Source organism: Aquarana catesbeiana, linkage group LG13 (genome assembly GCF_042186555.1).
Source record: "Aquarana catesbeiana isolate 2022-GZ linkage group LG13, ASM4218655v1, whole genome shotgun sequence".
Taxonomy (NCBI): Eukaryota; Metazoa; Chordata; class Amphibia; order Anura; family Ranidae; genus Aquarana; species Aquarana catesbeiana.
Window position 1 is genome coordinate 231989917 of NC_133336.1, and position 19712 is coordinate 232009628.

General features: G+C 41.1%; 1 protein-coding gene across 1 annotated transcript in view; it reads left to right on the forward strand.

Moving 5' to 3' along the window:
- Positions 1 to 19712, forward strand: part of LOC141116937 (Fc receptor-like protein 5) — a 119224-nt gene that overhangs the window by 11321 nt on the left and 88191 nt on the right. The window contains exons 3-4 of the mRNA XM_073609448.1: positions 2892 to 3155; positions 8128 to 8382. Coding sequence (XP_073465549.1) covers positions 2892 to 3155; positions 8128 to 8382 — 519 coding nt within the window. The remainder of the gene's footprint in view (positions 1 to 2891; positions 3156 to 8127; positions 8383 to 19712) is intronic.

Below are 19712 nucleotides of genomic sequence, written 5' to 3' on the forward strand. Positions count from 1 at the left end.
AGAAGGGTTGAAGTGACGAAGGTTTCTACGTGTAACTGTTAGGCGGTTGGAGGGAGAGGAGGTGGAACACAGGGAGAGAGCAAAACTAATAAGGTGGTGATCAGAGAGTGGGAGAGGATTGTTGGAAAGGTTGCACGGAGTGCACAGATAGGAGAAGACAAGGTCAAGGGTGTTGCCGTTGGATTGAGTAGGAGCCTTTATCCATTGCTTCAGGTCAATCAATGAGGTTAGACTGAGAAGTTTAGAAGTAATAGTAGTGTTAATGTTAACAGGGATGTTGAAGTCACAGAGAATAATTGTGGGGATTTCAGAAGAGAGAAAGTAGGGTAGTCAGGCAGAGAAGTCATCAAGGAAGGCTGATACTGGTCCAGGGGGCCGGTAGATGACAGAAATTCTTAGAGAAATGGGAGAGAATAGACGAATGCAATGTGCCTCAAAAGAGGAGAGTGTCAAAGAGGGAGGTGGGTGAAGTATCTGATAGGTGCTGCATGGGACTAGAAGGATTCCCACTCCACCTCCCTTCCGTCCACTTGGTCTGGGGGAGTGAGTACAGAGAAGGCCACCATGGGAGAGGGAAGCAGGAGAAGTAGTATCTGATTCATGAAGCCAGGTTTTAGTAATGGCAAGTAGGTTAAAGGAATTTGTGATAAAGAGGTCGTGGAGGGCGGTGAGTTTGTTACAGACAGAGCGTGTGTTCCAAAGGGCACAAGAAAATGGGGGGGGGCTGGTTTTGGAAAGAAGAGGAATAGAGACCAAGTTCTGTGGGTTGTGGCTGCTGCCAGAGAGTGTAGGGGGATGGGAACGTTGGGCAAAAACAGATGATGGTGGCCCAGGGTTTGGGGATATGTCACCAGAGGTTAGGAGAAGCAGGAGGGTGAGGGAGGTAATGTGGGAATGTGATTGATATGAAGGGGCATGTCTCAGAGTATTGGAGGATTTATCGGTATATGGATGTAGAATGAGCAAGAGTTGGTAGGAGCAGTAGTAGGGAGAGTACAGAAGGCAGGGTGATATGTATAAGCAGAGAAGAGGGGTGAAGGTAAGAGAGTTTGAGGAGAGAGGACACAAGTGTCAGAAGAAGTGGTAGAGAGCGCATGTTACAGAGTGGAAGGAGAGCTTAATAGAGAGACAGGGTCACCTGCAGTCTGTTAGGTGCTTTCCAGTGCAATTTGCTATATATGTTTGCTTCATGAAATCGCTGAAGTGCAGAGATTGAAGTGCATATCACTTGTAGAAAGAATCACTTAGCGATAGAAGCCCCTGCAATGTGCTCCCCCAGCAATATGCTAAACCCCTTAACGATGCTCAAATTTATACTGTTATGAGGGTGGGGTGGAAGTTTGTTAACTAATCATGAGTGAATATAAGAATGCCTAACAATCAAAGTAGACCTTTCGCTTCTAAAGTCAGAATAGCAAGAGGCCAGAGGCCAAGATAAGATCAACACATAAAACTTAGGTAGGATAGTCCAGAGCAACAAAAAAACAACGTCATGGTTATGCACACAGGGCAACAGATAGAGAAGGCCACATACCAAAGACACATACACAGAAACAGCAAGTAGATCCCAACTTTATTTAAAGGTGGAAGATGAGGTTGAGCTGACACATACCTGTAGAGAGACAGAGAAGGAATGTTCAGGTGAGGCAGAACTTGAAGAAGAGATTGAAGTGCATATCACTTGTAGAAAGAATCACTTAGAGATAAAAGCCCCTGCAATGTGCTCCCCCATCATGGCGGCTTCCGCCATGCATCTCCTCCCTGCTACTCCTCCTAGGCAGCCAATAGGATCACTTCTCCTCTTGGTCAATCAGGTGACGTGTCTAAGGACCCACATCCTGGTTGGCCAGGAGGAGAATCAGGAAGACAACAGCGAAAATTAATTCTATAGGTGTGCACAGCCTATTACATTAGGGTGTGCACCCCAAAGCTCAAACACACATGCCTTTCTCTGCAGCCTCAGCTACACTGGACAGTGAATGAATGGGAAGTGCTCTGTGCTTCCTGTTCATTCACAAACGGAAACATAGTAAACACAGTTTACTATGCTTCCGTTCTGAATGGACACAGTGAGTGAGTGTGTTCATTTAGAAAAGGAAGGTGCTGGTAAATTACATATTTAACAGCCCCTTCCCTCACTCTCTATCCTGAAACACCCCCCCCCCCAGCAGCTGGGGGGAGTGGGGAGCCAGCAGCACTGCGGGTCAGGGGCCAACACGGGGGAAGCCTGGGCAGTAGATGGAATTTGCACTGCACGTAGTGATTAAGGTGTGCTCAGGCACACCTGGCACACCCCCTGCACAAACCCATGATTCATTTTCTATTGTCACACAAGTGGGTGGGCTCGGGGCGTAGAGCCCACCCTTTTTTTAAGCCATTCAGAGCCTCAGGCTTTAATCATGTGCTTCTTAAAAAAAAAAAAAAAAACACACCATTTGAATCCATACGTCCGGAATGTAGATTAGGTGCTGGCTGCATGGATTGGGGGGTAATGCCTCTGCGCCCCGTATGTAGGGGCCGCCGCTGCCCCCTGCTATTCTTCCACCTGTACCAGCATATATCTAGTTGTTATATTACCCCTTTATGCTACTGGGACCATAACGCCCAAGACTGGTATGAGTGGCTCCCAATCATGCAGCACTGTGATGGCCTGCACAGTGCAACCATCTTGGGACCCCCCCCCCCCACCAGCTTCTGATCGTCAGTAGTTGACCATGAGCTGTTGCTGACAACTCAGTCACAGTTTTAGGGGCACCAATGAAGCAGAATCCAGAACAAGGCAGTGATGTATATGTGCAGCAGCTGGACATTTACGCCCACCCACAGTACCATCACATATATGTATATTGCTGTAATAAAGGGATTAACCATTTGTATTGTAATTTTTGTAGAAGCTGCAGTCACCCCTGTAGTCACCCTGAGCCCTAATTGGAACAATGTATACTCCGGAGATTGGGTGACTCTGTCATGCAGTGTGGGATCGGTAGAAGACAATGACCGCACATACTCCTACACCTGGTATAAAGATAACAACAAGTATGAAAGGAGCAAAACATTTATTATTATTGCCAATGTAGAACACAATGGAGTGTATAAGTGCTCAGTGGAATCTGACATCTATAGTAACCCCGTCCAACTACATGTTATCTCTGGTGGTAAGTTCTCTGTACTGATTTATAAAAGTGTATACACAAATAAACCTGACAACGTACTTCTCTTGTTTACTCCATTTTGGTCTATTTAAAATTATTATTTAAAGTGTTTTTATATATATCTGTTCAATTAAGCTTTGACAATGAAACCTGGAAGCTGATTGGTTTCTATGCAGAACACATCTTTTTCACTCCCCAGTTTTAGTAAATCAACCCCAATGTGTCTTGTTTCTGTCCTGATGAAGAGGAATATTATCTTTTGTTTTCCAGAGATCTGAACTTTATCAGAAAATAAAATGCTAGCAGACTTAAAAAGACCAACTGGATTAATTTCTTTTGGTCTCATATTCTAGTGAAAAACCCTTGCCCATTATCTTGTGGGAATCCACCTTGTGATGGAGCTGCCTAGATTAAGTCATCAAGTTTCATCCACCTTCTGGGATCTTTGGTCCAACACCTCTTATCATTTTGACCCTTAGTACAATAACTAGCAGGGCAGAAGGGCCCATGGGGATGAACAAGTGAAATCTTACAGTGTAGGGCCAACTTTACACTGGTTTGATTACTTTACTTATTTTCATTACTAAACAATGAAAATCAGGCAGGGGTTCCAACCCTCCTCTGCTACATCAAAAGTTAAAGTCAAAGTTTTAGCTTTAGATCAGTTCACTTACTCCATCGGCAGTGGCGGTAGGTGGCAGGCAGCAGGCGGCGTGGTGCAGTGGCTCCATGTCCTCTCCTCCATGGGGGCTTCCAGCTCCTCCCCTCCTCCTCTAACTAAGCGTCCAATAGGATCGCCTGTCCTTTCATCCAATCGGGTGACCAGTGAAAAAAATGGCTTCCTGATTTGCCCAGAAGGAGGATCAGTGTTACAACAGCAAATTTTCATTTGCTGTTGTAACACACCTGGGTGGGATCAGAGCGCACTCTCTGCAACCTGAGCCCACCCTATATTGAAGCCTATTAGAGCCTCTGGCTCTAATCGGAGCTTCAAAAATACAGCCCCTCCGCATTGGAATTCATGCGCTGGTGTCCTGAAAGGGGCCAGACGCATGGATGGCGGTTGGCGGTGCCCTTTCCCCCCTAATGGACGTTCCGCCCCTGCTTTAGATAGACTTTACAAAATAACTTGAAACTTGATGTTGTTAGAACTTTGGTCTATACATTTTGGGTAATCTCAGTAAGAATGCAATGTTGACTGGAGAGTAGCCTGGACTTGTCTATGTTAGATATCCCTGTTCTGATCATTGAATAGAACTTCAGCTTTTTCAAGTTGGATATTCAAAGATTGCATTCGATTACACATAGCACTGTTGAGTTTCTATGTGTTTGATAGATGGAATTAGACCAAAAACAGAACTGTGTAGAACTAATAGTACGCCCTTTAGATTGTTGCATTTAATAAAGCAAAATATACTCTGTCCTCCATAAGGCAGAAAATACTCTGTCCTCCATTCACCATTATGATATCACAATCTTCAACATGACCACCCATAAGTCATAAAATACTCTGTCTTTCATTCACCATTATGATATTGCACCCTTCAAGATGACCCTCCATAAGTCGAAAAATACTTTGTCCTCCGTTTACCATGATGATATCACACACATCAACATGACTCTCCATAAGGTAGAAAACATTCTGTCCTCCATTCACCAAAATTATATCACACTCTTCAACAGGACCTTTCATAAGGTAGAAAATACTCTGTCCTCCATTCGCCATTATGATCTCACACCCTTAAAGTGGATGTAAACCCAATTCATGAAATTTGAGCTGGGCACATCTATCTGCAGTGTTTTCTTATCTCTCTTCAAAGCACTATGTCCCGTGACTTCCTCCTGCTCCGTTCTTCTTTTATCAGCATGATAACTTCTGGCAAGTTCCTTGCCAACTGAGATAAAAGCAGCCTGAATTATGTGTTAGGGAGGTTGCTATAAATGGATTAGCAGAGAGCTGAATTATTCAGGAAACAGCTCTGCAAGTTTCTGCCTGTCTTTGCCTATGAGGAGAGGGTGTGTGTCTTTCCTCCAATCAGCTGTCTTGGCTGTATGCCCAAGCTTCGCTGCAGTGTTAACCAGGAAGAGAAAATCTGTAACACGATCTGAACTTTCTGAAGAATATCTCAAGCTGAAGACAACAGATATACATGTAAAACATATGTAGGGAGATTTGTTTCATCTCTGTGTATCATCTGAGGCTGTTCACTTCACTGGGTATAGACAAGAAGAGGGGCACCTCTGAATATGTATCAAAAATATTTTATTATAAAAATAATATCCACTCACATGGAAGATAGTGCATCCATGGGCTTAGCAGGTAGGACTACACGTCACAGACAGTCCTCTTCTTGCTGGCACAGTGCAGCACATCAGGTCCCAGGAAGGATAAGGGTGGTGGGTCGTCAGAGCCTATGGGAAGAACAACGCTGTAGCTTGATGATCCTGTCCGGTGACCGCGAGGATGGAGAACAGCCGTGCGGTGTGGGAACCAGAACGAGGCTTGAGCAGCAAAACAGCGTGGCACCACAGGATGATGACGTCATTAGTATGTGACACGTTTCTAAATGTGCAGGCTATGAGTAGTGTGATAGCCTTGCTCCTTTGTCAAGCATGATGAATGGGGTGAAGGGGCAATGATTTATGGGAAGCAAGGGGCGGAGTCAAGAGGGATACATTACAATAATAACAATGGCAATGGTTTTAAGTAAAATCCAATCGAAATACTGACAATACATACATGTGGATAAACCAAAAGACAAATAATAAAAGAATAATAACATATGCTGGAATGTAATATATATTAATGATTATAAACAAATGACACATAATACAGACATTTAGCACTATAGCAAATACATAATGATGTGATTATTTGTGCATAATGAAAAAATATAACATATACTGCAGCCTGGCCCATGTGTAAATTAACTTATATATATATATATATATATATATACACACACACACATACACATCGGTTACTATTTGATAGATAGAATTTTATTTAGGGAAAAGAAATAAATAAAGGATAAGAGTAATTTGATTGATCATTAAATAGATATATAATGTATTCAATTTATATTTTAAATGACCTAGAACTACCTAGAGATCTGTGGACAGAAAATCAATTAATAGATAGAGTATATGATAATGATTCATTATCATCGGGGGAGAGGGGTTGTTTTTTTTTAAAAAGGGAGAGGGGGTGTTTTTTGGGGGGGAGAGAAAAAGAAAAGGAAGGGAGGTATGAGGGGATAAGGGAAGAAAAAGTCATAGCATAATACATAATGTTCTATATCAAATCTTGTATCAGGGCCGAATTACCATATACTCACAGGAATGCGAACCCGATACCCCCATATAAGATAGAGAAGGATATAGGAACCTGTGGTAATGATAACAAAAGTAGAGTTGAGATGAATGTCATTCAATAATCTATAGAAAAAAATTCAAAGTACAGTCGCAATCTCGATACCCTCCTTAAGGCCACCTGGTGAGAGGACATTAAGATTATATATCCAGAACATTTCTCTGGAGCAAAGTTTTTTGAAACGTTCAGCTGCTGTCAGGGATTTAGAGATTTGTTCAATTACCTATACTGTTAGGCCAATGGTGGATTTTTTGTGGTACTCTGCAAAATGCAGTGGGACACTGTGCATGTCTTTGCCCCCTTCGATGAGTCTTCTAGGTTGGCCGAACCACTGCCTAAGAGGGCAGATAGTACAGCCAACATAGATGAGTCCACAGAGGCATGTAAGGCCATAGCCCACAAAGTCTGATGAACAGTTGTAGAAATGATCCAGTAAATAGGTTTTTCCTTTTGTGCACATGTTACAACAGATATATAACTCAGAGACACTCCCCCCGACCCTTGGATTCGGGGGGGGGGGGTAAACTGTCCAATCACAATAGACACACAGGTCAGGTGTATTCAAATTTCTCATCAGTGAACAGTCTTATCAGCAGGGAGAGCTGTTGGAGGAATTCGCCCCCATCAATCTCACAGCTAATTTACATACACGTCCCATAATATCCAAGGCAAACAGACACAATAGAACATTGGAATACAACCCCACCCCAAAGGATCACAGCAAAGAGTCCACAACAGCATGAGACAACACACAATATATACATATATACAACATTCCAGTGTGGCTGTACAGTGTGTCTAAATAGCACAGATCATAGTGGAGTTCTCAGGCACTCTGGGCCCCTAATGGACACAGGGTGATTTACACATAAGAGGGTCCGGGGAAGCTGGACACGGAGTTTCCAGAGCTCTCCAAGGTAAGCTAAGTTCCACAAACCCCCCCCACCCAAATTGACTGTCACATTGTCGTAATCAGCAGAACTGTCCCTTGGGTATATTTTGTATCCATTTTGGGTAGTGGCAACTTTTGTGGTGTAGAAAGGAATTGCCGGCAGTAGGTTTGGTATAGTTTTTAGCGATAATGGTGTCACCTGCATGGGATAGTTCTAAATCCAAAAAAGCAAGACTGGTGGGATCAGCAACGGGGGTAAAAGATAAACCATATGGATTGCAATTGCAATAATCTACATGAGCTGCGCCTTTTTACTTGATATACTTCACTGGTTATATGTGAGGGTTTACATCCACTTTAAAGATGGCCCTCCATAAGGTAGAAAATACTCTGTCCTCCATTCACCAATATGATATCACACCCTTCACCATTACTCTCCATAAGGTAGAAATTACTCTGTCCTCCATTTACCGACAGGACATCAATGCCTTCAGGATGGTCCTCTACAAGTCAGCTCCTGACTTTCTCTACTTTTCTTATTACACACACCATGGGAAATTTCAGCTCATATTTAGAGCTCTGCAATCGGGAAAGCTCATGTTCCTTGCTGATTGGAGATCTCTACTCTACTCTAAGTTAGCAGGGAGTGTGTGGGACCTCTGCTGTTTAGAAAATAAAACTTGGTTGATCTTTTATTTTGTGTGTTACAGAAAAATCAGAAAGAGCTTTTGTAACCATGTCTCCTAACTGGGGGATAATATTCACAAATGAGATGATGACTATGACTTGTTATACCACCAAAACCCAACAGCATTATGTCTGGAAGAAAGATGGAAAACAAATCAAACGATATTCAAAGAAAGAGTTCATCATCAATAGGTCTACAGTAGGAGACAGTGGGAATTATCAGTGCGGTTTTGGAGGAAATGATCTCAGCTTCCCAGTCATTTTAGAAGTAAAATCTGGTAAGTCTTATTACTTTTAAAGGGAGGGACACAGAAATCAAACAGCAACTATCCATTGTATTAAAGATGTGTTCCTGGAATTGTTCTGTCTTTTTAGAACTAACAAACCTTAGAATAATAATTAATGATGAGACAGCTTCAGCAAAAAGCCCATCAATGAAAAATCTGCCCTGCTTGTAGTGAACTAGTAAGAGATCGAAGTGTTCCATAGTTCACAAGGGTGGACTTGCTATCCTTCAATCAGTTCAGAAATAAGCGTAAAGCTGGCCATACACCTATAGATTATCTGCAGATTTTCTCTGGTTAGATGGAAAAAGTGCAACAGATTTCTCCATGTTCGCTAAACTGTGTGGATGGAGGAATCTCCCACTTTTTCCATCTAACCATAGAAAATCTGCAGATAATCTATAGGTGTATGGCCAGCTTAAGCTATTTAATATTGTTCTTTAGTTTTAGATCATTGAGCACCCCTATCCTATTTTGGCAAGTACAGTATTAGGGGGGCATTTTGAAATAGACATATAGGGGTTGATTTACTAAAACTGGATCAGTTGGTGCCATTCATTGGGAAACCCTCTTTTGGTGACTGGCAAAAGAAGATGGGGATTGAAAAGGATGCAGCCATCTGATGTAATTGACCTAGTAAGAAAATACTATGGGGTTGATTTAATGAAACTGGAGAGTGCAAAATCTGGTGCAGCACTGCATAGAAACCAATCAGCTTCCATGTTTTATTGTCCAAGCTTAAATAAACAAGCTGAAGTTAGAAGCTGATTGGCTTCAATGCACAGATGCATCAGATTTTTCTCTCTCCAGTTTTAGTAAATCAAGAATTAACAATAGTTCTCCCGCTCTATGAGACTCTGGTCCGGCCGCATCTGGAGTATGCTGTCCAGTTCTGGGCACCAGTCCTCATGAGGGATGTACTGGAAATGGAGCGAGTACAAAGAAGGGCAACAAAGCTAATAAAGTGTCTGGAGGATCTTAGTTATGAGGAAAGGTTGCGAGCACTGAACTTATTCTCTCTGGAGAAGAGACGCTTGAGAGGGGATATGATTTCATATACAAATAACTGTACTGGTGACCCCACAATAGGGATAAAACTTTTCAGAGCAAGGGAACATAAAAAGACATGCGGCAATTCACTAAAATTAGACAAAAAGCGGTTTAACCTTAAACTGCGTAGAGGGTTCTTTACTGTAAGAGCGGCAAGGATGTGGAATTCCCTTCCACAGGCGGTGGTCTCAGCGGGGGCCTTGATAGTTTCAAAAACTGTTAGATAAGCACCTGAACGACCGCAACATACAGGGATATACAATGTAATACTGACATATAATCACACACATAGGTTGGACTTGATGGACTTTTTTCAACCTCACCTACTATGTAACCCCATATTATTTTCTTACTAAGTCAATTACATCAGATGGCTGCATCTTCTTCTGCCAGTCACCAAAAGAGGGTTTTCCAGTGAATTGCACCAATACCCAAATTGTGCACATATTTGATCAGGGATGATACTTTGTTGGGTGAATCTATTCACTCATCGCTAATATTAATCCATTTGAAATATTAAAAAAAGCCATAAGGGTAGATTTGTAAAACTGGAGTTGTAGAGAACTGTCGTCCATTAAAAGAAAATTTCATTTTTCATCTGAAATGGAATCCAGCTTATTTATACAACCCAGATTTATACAGTTTTCTGTAGCCGTGGTGAGGAATGCTGGAGGAAATAGAGATGTGCACAACACTAAAATGTGTTCTGTTGTGGATTAGTTTGTTAAGTTAATCGTTTGGTTTCATCATATTTGTTATGTTAGAATTATTCTTTTTCCAAATTTGTTTTGTTTATTTGGATTCATTTTGTATGTTCAAAAAATTATCAACATGAATTTGAAAGTGAATTTGAATTGGAAACATACTGCAATAAATACAGTATTTTATAAGGTATAATATAAGGTATAATATAGTATTTTATAATGTATAAAAGTGAAATAAGATTATGATTCCTACTTAGGTTGCTTTATAGAATAGAATAAAAAAGAATAGAATAGAATATAAAAAATAGAATATAAGAGAATATAAAATAATAGAATAAAACAGAATAGAATAGAATAGGAAATAAGGAATAGTATAGAATATAATAGAATAAAACAAAAAAGAAAATAAAGGAATAGAAGAGAATCGAATAGAATAAAACAGACTAGAATAGAAAATTAAAGAATAGATTGGAATAGAATAAAACAGAGTAGAATAGAATAGACAATAAAGGGATACATTTGAATAGAATAAAATAACACATAATATAACAGAACAATATAGAATTGAAAATAAAATACAGAATAGAACAATAGTATAAAATAGAAAATAAGATAATAGAATAAAACAGAATAGACTAGACTAGAAGAAATAGAATAGATCAGAATAGAATAGAACAAATATAACTACCTTCCGAAATTTGAAGTTCAAATTTTGAATTCCAAAATTAGAATTTCGGAAGACGGCTATATTAGTTCTATTCTATTCTAACCTATTTTATCTATTATATACTATTCTATTCTATTCTATTCTACTACTTTCTATTATATTCTATTCTGCTTATTCTATTCTATTCTTTTGTATTATACTCTGTTCGTTTATATTCCATTCTATTCTGCTTATTATATTCTATTCTTATATATTATACTCTATTCTATTGTATTGAATTGTATTCTGTTTTATTCTATTCTATGTTATTCTATTCCATTCCTTTATTTATTTTTTTTTCTATTCTTTTCTATAAAGCAGTCTAAATAGGAATTACCATCTTATTTCAATGTTATACCTTACTGTATTTATTGCAATGTTTCCATTTTAAATGTGAATTAATTTTGGAATTTGGATAATTTGTTTCATTATAATTTATTTCAGATTTGTTGAAATTTGCTACTATTGTGATTTGAAAATTCGGATACCCCAGAATCTCTGAATAATGAAAATTTCTTCAGAATTTCGATTCGTAACTTAACAGATCGCACATGTCTAGGAGGGAATTTAGCAATGTATAATTAGAGGAGATCATGTTAGGATGTACATTTCATATATCGATATTGTGCAGATCAACAAAACCTAAATTGATAATGTGTTGGTAGAAGTATGGGATATGCTGCTTTGAAGACCACCTGAATTGGGCCACTCTTTTGGAAGGAAAAGAAGAAAGGTAACAGCGCTCTCTGCAGGGACAACTTAATCAATACACCAGGTCCACTCACAGGTGCCGAGGCTCGATGTGTCCCAGCACACTCCAATGCAACAGTAATAAGGAGAGCCGGCAAAACTGTAATCCTTGAAGTGACGTTTATTGGTACAGTACATCAGACTGACAATAAAACAATAAAGCTTTATTGTTTTATTGTCACTCTGATGTACCAATAAACGTCACTTCAAGGATTACAGTTTTGCCAGCTCTCCTTATTACTCTTTTGGAAGATCGGGTGCTAAATGCCAGCAGGGTGTACCCCTCAGACTGCTCAAATTTAAAGTACAAGACTGTATGCACTCTGAGAACAATTCAAATGCTGCTAACTTTATTTATCTAGGCAACATGAACAGGGAGTAGCCACCCAGGATCACCCAGGATCTCCTCAATTGATGTCATCCACCTACAGTGCCTTGCAAAAGTATTCACCCCCTTGGCATTTTTCATGTTTTGTTGCCTCACAACCTGGAATTAACATGGATTGTTTGAGGATTTGCATCATTTAATTTACAGAACCTGCCCACAACTTTGAAGATGTTTTTTTTTATTATTGTGAAGCAAGCAACAAATAGGACAAAATAACAGAAAAAGTCAATGTGCATAACTATTCACCCCCCTAAAGTCAATACTTTGTAGAGCCACCTTTTGCGGCTATCACAGCTCCAAGTCGCTTTGGATAAGTCTCTATGAGTTTGCCACATCTTACCACTGGGATTTTTGCCCATTCCTCCTTGCAAAACTGCTCCAGCTCCTTCAGGTTGGATGGTTTGCGCTTGTGAACAACAATCTTTAAGTCTGACCACAGATTTTCTATTGGCTTGAGGTCTGGGCTTTGACTAGGCCATTCTAACACATTTACATGTTTCCCCTTAAACCACTCAAGTGTTGCTTTAGCAGTCTGTTTAGGGTCATTGTCCTGCTGGAAGGTGAACCTCCGTCCTAGCCTCAAATCACACACAGAGTGGTACAGGTTTTGCTCAAGAATATCCCTGTATTTAGCACCATCCATCTTTCCCTCAACTCTGACCAGTTTCCCCGTCCCAACTGCTGAAAAACATCCCCACAGCATGATGCTGCCACCACCATGTTTCACAGTGGGGATGGTGTTCTTTGGGAGATGTGATGTGCTGGGTTTGTGCCAGACATAGCGTTTTCTTTGATGGCTAAAAAGTTAAATTTTAATCTCATCAGACCAGAGCACCTTCCTCCATACATTTTGGGAGTCTCCCACATGCTTTTTCGTAAACTCGAAACGTGACATTTTGTTTTTTGCTGTGTAATGGCTTTCTTCTGGCCACTCTGCCATAAAGCCCAACTCTATGGAGCGTACGGCTTATTGTCATCCTATGTACAGATATTCCAGTCTCTGCTGTGGAACTCTGCAGCTCCTCCAGGGTTACCTTAGGTCTCTGTGCTGCCTCTCTGATTAATACCCTCCTTGCCCGATCCATGAGTTTTGGTGTGCGTCCGTTTCTTGGCAGGTTTGCTGTTGTGCCATGTTCTTTCCATTTGGTTATGATAGATTTGATGGTGCCCCTAGGGATCATCAAAGATTTGGATTTTTTTTATAACCTAACCCTGACTTGTACTTCTCAACAACATTGTCCCTTACTTGTTTGGAGAGTTCCTTGGTCTTCATGGCAGTGTTTGGTTAGTGGTGCCTCTTGCTTAGGTGTTGCAGCCTCTGGGGCCTTTCAAAAAGGTGTGTCTATGTAATGACAGATCATGTGACACTTAAATTGGACACAGATGGACATCATTTCACTAATTATAAATATTTAAATATATTTCGCACAATATTAAACCGAAATAAACTGTGTAGGTGAATAAATAAAGTGCATATTTTAATGCAGATGTGGGACACTGGTGACTAATGTTGTTAATGCAGGGATCTGTTTTGCAATATAATAATCGCTGCTATAATGATCGTATTCAAACAATTGCAGTAAATACTATAATTTTTTCTCCTCCAACATTTCCTCTATGCAGCTCCGCTCTGGTAAACTCAGTTTGGGGGGAGATAAATAGGGAGGGGGGAGAAGAGAAAGGCTCCACTAGTGCATAATAAAAACAGGCAGGTTTATTATGAGAGATGTAAGAGCATTACTTAATAAACATTCCCCCTTTGATTTTAAAAGTTTAATGCACTAGTGGAGCCTTTTTCTTCTCCCCCCTCCCTATTTTATTCCCCCCCCCCCCCAAAACTGAGTTTACCAGAGCGGAGCTGCATAGAGGAAATGTTGGAGGAGAAAAAATAACAAAGAAAGAAAAGGCTGCCAGAGACCACTCCCACACCTTAAAGACATACTACTGAATGCCTGATTACTACCAATTGAAGGTGAGGGTTCTGTGAGACCACACTAGGAGACACCAGCAGCAGAAGGATACACATTTGTCACATTTCAACTTTCAAAATTAAATAGAAGAATTATTCACAGACTTTTTCATACATTAGTACCCACTTATGTCTTTTTAAAGCACTTCTTTACCTGAACACCCACACTTTATTGTAGCACCAAAACAGACTCTTTACACTTATTTTGAATGGTCATTATATATATGTGTATTTTTTAAGGTTACACTTATGTTTCACTGCACAGTTTGGATTGTTGATTTTAGAAGATTTCATTTTGCTCTTATCCACCAGGAATCATCATTTTTATGCACATATTCTTTTATGCTGATTACAGGGTGGCATTTATAATATTCTAACACTTGATTATTGATTTTAGAAGATTATATTTTTTATTCACCAGGAATTGCCATTGTTTATTCTTTCATGCTGTTTACAGGGTGGCATTTTTTATTATAGTATTTACTGCAATTATTTGAATACGATCATTATAGCAGCGATTATTATATTGCAAAACAGAGATCATTGATCCCTGCATTAATAACATTAGTCACCAGTATCCCACATCTGCATTATAATATGCACTTTATTTATTCACCTACACAGTTTATTTCGGTTTAATATTGCGCGAAATATATTTAAATATTTATGTTATTAAGTGTTGATGTGAACACCCCCATTTTGCTGCAATATTATCACTTCTTTCACAATCACTACCCACTTTTTTAACCATTGGGCCACTTCACTTTTTATTATCCACCAGCGCGAAGGACATTTTTAAATTTATTTCACTAATTATGTAACTTCTGAAGGTAATTGGTTACACCAGAGCTTTTTATGGGCTTCATAACAAAGAGGGTGAATACATACGCACATGCCAATTATCAGTTTTTTATTTGTAAAAAATAGTTTTATGTATATATTTTTCTAATTTTACTCCTCCAACTTAGATTATTGTGTTCTGATCCATCACATATAATCACATATAATTCAGATTAAAAAAAAACATTGAACTAAAGGCTGTAATGTAACAAAATACATAAAAAGCCAAGGGGGGTGAATACTTTTGCAAGGCACTGTACAAGACTGGGCTTAATCATAGCGGTGAAACGGTGAAGGTAAAGGAGATACATTTTATATATATACTTTATTAGGCTCACCTGTTCAATTGCTTGGTAACACAAATCGTGAATCAGCCAATCACATGGCAGCAACTCAGTGCATTTAGGCATCTAGACGTGGTGAAGACAGCTTTCTGAAGTTCAAGCCAAGCATCAGAATGGGGAAGAAAGGGGATTTAGGTGACTTTAAATGTGGCATGGTTGTTAGTGCCAGACGGGCTGGTTTGAGTATTTCTGGGATTTTCACACACAACCATTTCTCGGGTTTACAGAGAATGGTGGGAAAAAGAGAAAATATCCAGTGAGCGGCAGTTGTGTGGAGGAAAATGCCTTGTTGATGTCAGAGGTCAGAGGAGAATGGGCAGACTAGTTCCAGATGATAGAAAGACAACAGTAACTCAAATAACCACTCATTACTCCAAAGGTATGCAGAATACCATCTCTGAACACACAACACATCCAACCTTGAAGCAGATGGGCTACAGCAGCAGAAGACCACACCAGGTGCCACTCCTGCCAGCTAAGAGCAGGAAACTTAGGCTGCAATTCGCACAGGCTCACCAAAATTGGACAATAGAAGATTGGAAAAATGTTGCCTGGTCTGATGGTTCTCGATTTAAGCTGCGAGCAGGGGCGCTGCCCACTTAATTCATGCGCCCAGCCCCTAATCTACATGCAGGGCGCCAGATGTATAGATTCCAATTGGGGTTTTTTTTTTTGAAGCACATGATTAGAGCCTGAGGCTATAATTGGCTTAAAAAAAGGGTGGGCTTGGGACGCAAAGCACTGCGCCCTGAGCCCACCCAGTTGTGTGACAATATAAATTAATATTTGCTATTGCCTCCCTGATTCTTCTCCTGGACAATCAGGAAGTGGGTCCTGAGACCCAATTGGCCAAGGAGTTTTAGGACTCCTGGCCAATCAGGTCTCAGGACCCACTTTCTGTTCGGGAGGAAAATCAACGGCCCTGGAGCAAGGTCTTCTCACCTTAGAAGACTGAAGCCATCAGGGTGAGAGTCAGGGAGCAGCTCAGCCAGTGGCATGGTCCTCTCAAGCCAGGAGCAATGATCCAGCAAATCAGCATCAGATCCTCCTGAGGAGAAGAAGCGCCACCAACTTCCAGGAATGGCTGAACCGCAGCCACATCCAGCACTCCCCCACTCGGACAGTTGAAGGAAAAGGAGGGGAGATCTGTGTGTCTTCCTGGCCAGGACCTGTCACCTGCCTCCTAAGGTACGGAGACCTCTGATCGCCACCTTCCAGTCTATCCATCTCCCGTGGGGGGGTGATCACCACCTTCCCAGCCATCTCCCATGGGTGGGTGGCGGTGTGGCATTGGTTTGCCACCCCCCCTACAATATTGAGCACCAGCCACCATCAGGGTGAGAGTCAGGGAGCAGCTCAGCCAGTGGCATGGTCCTCTCCAGTCAGGAGCCATGATCCAGCAGATTAGCATCAGATCCTCCTGAGGAGAAGTGTGACCAACTTCCAGGGACAGCTCAACTGCAGCCATATCCAGCACTCCCCCACTTTGGACAGTTGAGGAAAAAGAAAGGGAGATCTCCATGTCTTCCCGGCCAGGACCTGTCATCTGCCTCCTAAAGTAAGGAGGCCTCTGATCGCTGCCTTCCAGTCCATCCATCTCCCATGGGGGGTGATCACCACCTTCCCAGCCATCTCCCATGGGTGGGTGGGGGGGTGGCGTTAGTTTGCCACCCCCTCCCACAATATTGAGCACCAGCCACCACTGACTGGGACATTCAGATGGTAGGGTCAGAATTTGGCGTAAACAACATGAAAGCATGGATCCATCCTACCTTGTATCAACGGATCAGGCTGGTGGTGATGGTGTAATGGTGGGGGGGATATTTTCTTGGCACACTTTGGGCCCCTTAGTACCAATTGAGCATCGTTTAAATGCCACGGCCTACCTGAGTATTGTTGCTGACCATGTCTATCCCTTTATGACTACAGTGTACCCATCTTCTAATGGCTCCTTCCAGCAGGATAATGCACCATGTCACAAAGCTTAAATTATCTCACCACTGGACAATGAGGTCACTGTACTCCAATGGCCTCTACAGTCACCAGATCTCAGTAAAATAGAGCACCTTTGGGATGTGGTGGAACGGCAGATTGGCATCATGGATGTGCAGCCAACAAATCTGCAGCAACTACGTGATGCTATCATGTCACTATGGAGCAAAATCTCTGCAGAATGTTTCTAGCACCTTGTTGTATCTATGCCACGAAGAATGAAGGAAAAGGGGGGTCCATCCCGGTACTAGGAAGGTGGGCCTAATAAAGTGGCCGGTTAGTGTATATGCATACACACAGTGTAAGTAGTATTTTATGACATTTAAAGCAATAGACACATGTATCAAGCACGATCATCTGTTATATGCATTATCTTCTCTTAGCAGTGTTTTGGCTTTACATCTTGATTTTCCCAAAGAGGGGATAACTTACAGTGAGGGAAAAAAGTATTTGATCCCCTGCTGATTTTGTACATTTGCCCACTGACAAATAAATGATCAGTCCGTAATTTTAATGGTAGGTTTATTTTAACAGTGAGAGACAGAATAACAACAAAAATATCCAGAAAAACGCATTTCAAAAACATTATACATCGATTTGTATTGTAGTGAGTGAAATAAGTATTTGTTCCCATATCAATCAACAAGATTTACAGGGAATGAGCTGAGATTAGGAGAACTGTATTAAAGGGAGTGCTCCTAATCTCAGCTTGTTAGCTGAGACACCTGTCCACAGAAGCAATCAATCAGATTCCTATTCTCTCCACCATGGCCAAGACCAAAGAGCTGTCCAAGGATGTCAGGGAGAAGATTGTAGACCTACACAAGGCTAGAATGGGCTACAAGACAATCCCCAAGCAGCATGGTGAGAAGGTGACAACAGTTGGTGCGATTATTCGCAAATGGAAAAAACACAAAATAACGATCAATCTCCCTCGGTCTGGGGCTCCATGCAAGATCTCACCTCGTGGAGTTTCAATGATCATGAGAATGGTGAGGAATCAGCACAGAACTACACGGGAGAATCTTGTCAATGATCTCAAGGCAGCTGGGACCATAGTCACCAAGAAAACAATTGGTAACACACTACGCCGTGAAGAATTAAATCCTGCAGTGCCTGCAAGGTCGCCTTGCTCAAGAAAGCACATGTACAGGCCATCTGAAGTTTGCTAATGAACATCTGAATGATTCAGAGGAGAAGTGGGTGAAAGTGTTGTGGTCAGATGAGACAAAAATCAAGCTCTTTGGCATCAACTCAACTTGCCGTGCTTGGAGGAGGAGGAATGCTGCCTATGACCCCAAGAACACCATCCCCACCATCAAACATGGAGGTGGAAACATTATGCTTTGGGAGTGTTTTTCTGCTAAGGTGACAGGACCGCATCAAAGGGACGCTAGACGGGTCCATGTACAGTCAAATCTTGGGTGAGAACCTTCTTCTCTCAGCCACGGTATTGTAAATGGTCATGGATGGGTATTCCAGCATGACAATGACCCAAAACACATGGCCAAGGCAACAAAGGAGTGGTTCAAGAAGAAGCACATTGAGGTCTTGGAGTGGCCTAGCCAGTCTCCAGACCTTAATCCCATAGAAAATACGTGGAGGGAGCTGAAGGTTCGAGTTACCAAATGTCAGCCTCGAAACCTTCATGATTTGTTGAGGATCGGCAAAGAGGAGTGGGACAAAACCCCCTTCTGAGATGTGTGCAAACCTGGTGACCAACTACAAGAAACGTCTGACCTCTGTGATTGCCAACAAGGGTTTTGTCATCAAGTACTAAGTCTTGTTTTGCGAAGGGGTCAAATATTTATTTCACTCATTAAAAGGCAAATTAATTTACAACTTTTTTGAAATGCGTTTTTCTGGATTTTTTTGTTGTTATTCTGTCTCATACTGTTATAAAAAAAAACGACCATAAAAATTATAGACTGTTAATTTCTTTGGCGTTGGGTAAACGTACAAAATCAGCAGGGGATCAAATACTTTTTCCCCTCGCTGTATAGCTCCAAGTTGAAGAGATATCATTACTACAAATGGTGACACTTGAAAGAACATGCATGTGTCTGTTTCTTTTTAATATCATCATCATATACTAATAACATTTATTATAGATTTCTCTCCTTTGCCTATTCCTCCTCAACTCTACAATTTAGGCCAGCTTTGTGGTTGAAACATGTCAGACAGGATTTTGCAGGCGGGAACTTGTTGTTCATGATGTCTGGATGAACAAAGTTTCCCGCATGTGAATTTTTCTGATTGCAGTCTTTTGCTTTGGATTTGTGCAATTAAAAGGTATTAATATCATACTGGGGGAAGATTACTTCAACAGTAAGTTGCTGGAAGGAGATCATAGAATGACCACTTGTGTTTTTTGTGGCCACTCCACAACTTTTTCGGTTTTCCACATTCTGCAATTTCTTCAAATAAGAAGTGAACAAAGACATGAAAAAGAGACAATAAAAAAGCAAAGTGCATGGAGGTATGGGGGAATAGACTGTGCACTTTGCAACGTACAGTTGCTCCAGAGCTTAGTAAATGAGGTACACCTTCACTTTGCAAAGAATACCCAATCATATGCAAG